The sequence below is a fragment of the Pterocles gutturalis genome, unplaced genomic scaffold (genome assembly GCF_000699245.1).
Source record: "Pterocles gutturalis isolate BGI_N339 unplaced genomic scaffold, ASM69924v1 scaffold21906, whole genome shotgun sequence".
NCBI classification, from domain to species: Eukaryota; Metazoa; Chordata; class Aves; order Pterocliformes; family Pteroclidae; genus Pterocles; species Pterocles gutturalis.
In genome coordinates this window covers 1-1,702 of record NW_010100934.1, presented here as the reverse complement: position 1 = coordinate 1,702, position 1,702 = coordinate 1, and the positions used below count along the sequence as shown (strand labels likewise).

Genomic DNA, 1,702 nt, shown 5'->3' with positions numbered 1-1,702 from the left:
GGCCAGCCCCTGACCACCACCACCTCTCTGTGGGATTGCTTGGTGGCCCCAGCAGGGCCACAGACCCCTCACCTGTGGGGGTGCAGGGCCACACCAGACGCGGATGAGGCTCCGGTTGCGCAGGCTCTCGTCACCTGTTGCGATGCCGGTGATCACCGACTTGTCCAGCTGCAACAACACACACGTTGGGGAGGGCCCTTGGGGGCTGACAGCACCCACAGCCTGGGGACACTAGGATACAACCACCATCAAAGGGACACCAGCGTTGGGGACATCACCACCAGCCTGGGGGCACCACCCTGAGGGACACCATGGCTGAAGAGACCTGGATGATGAGCTTGGTGAAGGGCTCTGTGATGATCTTCAGCAGGTCAGGGCCCTGCGGATGTTGAAGGTGGCCACAACCAGGTGGGTGACGTGGTGCAGGTACCCGCTCACCACCTCCAGCGGCAGCAGCACCAGCACTGACAGCCAGTTGAAGCAGTCATGCACCGTGGCACCAGCAAACGCCCTGCACGGAGGAGCCTGTCGCCATGGGGTGGCCCCCAGGGAGCAGCCCCCAGCACCCCCAGTCCCCTCTGCCCCCACCAGCTCTCACCGTTTGAACTCACTGCGGTCGCCAGCCTGCATGAGAGCCACAATCGTGTTGGTGACGGAGGTGCCGATGTTGGAGCCCATGATGATGGGGATGGCAGAGCGCACCTCCAGCACTGGGGACAGAGAAACCTGCTAGTCTCGCATGGCCCAGCTCAGGGTGACCCCACCTGCCACCCTGTTCCCCAGTCTCAGGTTCCCGGGAGCCCCGCGGGTGCACTCACGCCCCGAGGAGACCATGCTGACGATGATGGAGGTGGAGGTGGAGGAGCTCTGCACCAGTACGGTCCCCAGGATGCCCACCCCCAGCCCAGCCACTGGGTTGGAGAGGATGGCATTGTCCTTGAAGATGTCCCCAGCCACCTTGCCTGAAAAAGAACATGAGCAGCAGGGTGCTGGCACAGTGGGTGCCATCAGCCACCTGGGTATCCCCATCACCCTACCTCCGGCCAGCTGGAAGGCAGAGCTGAGCACATCCAGGGAGCACACGAAGAGGTACAGGAACCCAAACATCAGGGGCACCTTGAGAAGGGAGACACAGATGGACTGGACCCTGGCCCAGCACCCGAGCTCTGCGCGAGACAAGAGAGAGTGTTAAACGCCAGTCGTGGTGTGACCCTGGCTCCCCGGGCTCCCACAGCCCCACGCCGTCCCACGGGCATGGGGCTCATGCCCCCAGCTGTGCCACCACTCCCCAGGTCCCCTCCATCATCTCCCTCCCTGAGCGCCTTGTGCCAACCGCCCCCGTTGTCCCTTGGCTCTGCTCGTCGCACCCCAGTGAGCTGAGGGCCCCCCCCACCACACTGGGCATCTGGATGAGCACTTCCCCCGGGGGACAGCGGGGACGAGTTGCTGCCAGTCCCAAGGACAAAACTGGGGCTCTCCTGGCATGCCACAGTTCTGGCACCCTGAGCCCCCCTGGGTGCCTCTGGCAGGTCTCTGGGGTGCTCCCCAACCCTGGCACTGTGTCCCCACTGCCCGGGGGGTCTCACCTGGCTTCTGCAGCTCGTCCAGGGCCAGGCGGGGTCCCTGCCAGGGCAGTACGTCCAGCTCGTACCGCTCCCTGCCCTCGGCCAGGCGCCCCGGGGAGCTGGGGCAGGCGAAGGCA

The 1,702-nt window shown here is 65.2% G+C and overlaps 1 protein-coding gene across 1 annotated transcript in view; it reads right to left on the bottom strand.

Moving 5' to 3' along the window:
* The window catches only part of SLC34A1 (solute carrier family 34 (type II sodium/phosphate contransporter), member 1), a gene marked incomplete at both ends in the record, with an annotated part of 3,427 nt that extends 1,729 nt beyond the window's left edge, over window positions 1–1,698 (bottom strand). Inside the window, 7 exon segments of the mRNA XM_010081661.1 lie at window positions 73–168; window positions 326–381; window positions 384–511; window positions 599–710; window positions 819–962; window positions 1,038–1,166; window positions 1,587–1,698. Coding sequence (XP_010079963.1) covers window positions 73–168; window positions 326–381; window positions 384–511; window positions 599–710; window positions 819–962; window positions 1,038–1,166; window positions 1,587–1,698 — 777 coding nt within the window.
* Between the last annotated feature and the right edge of the window lie 4 nt (window positions 1,699–1,702).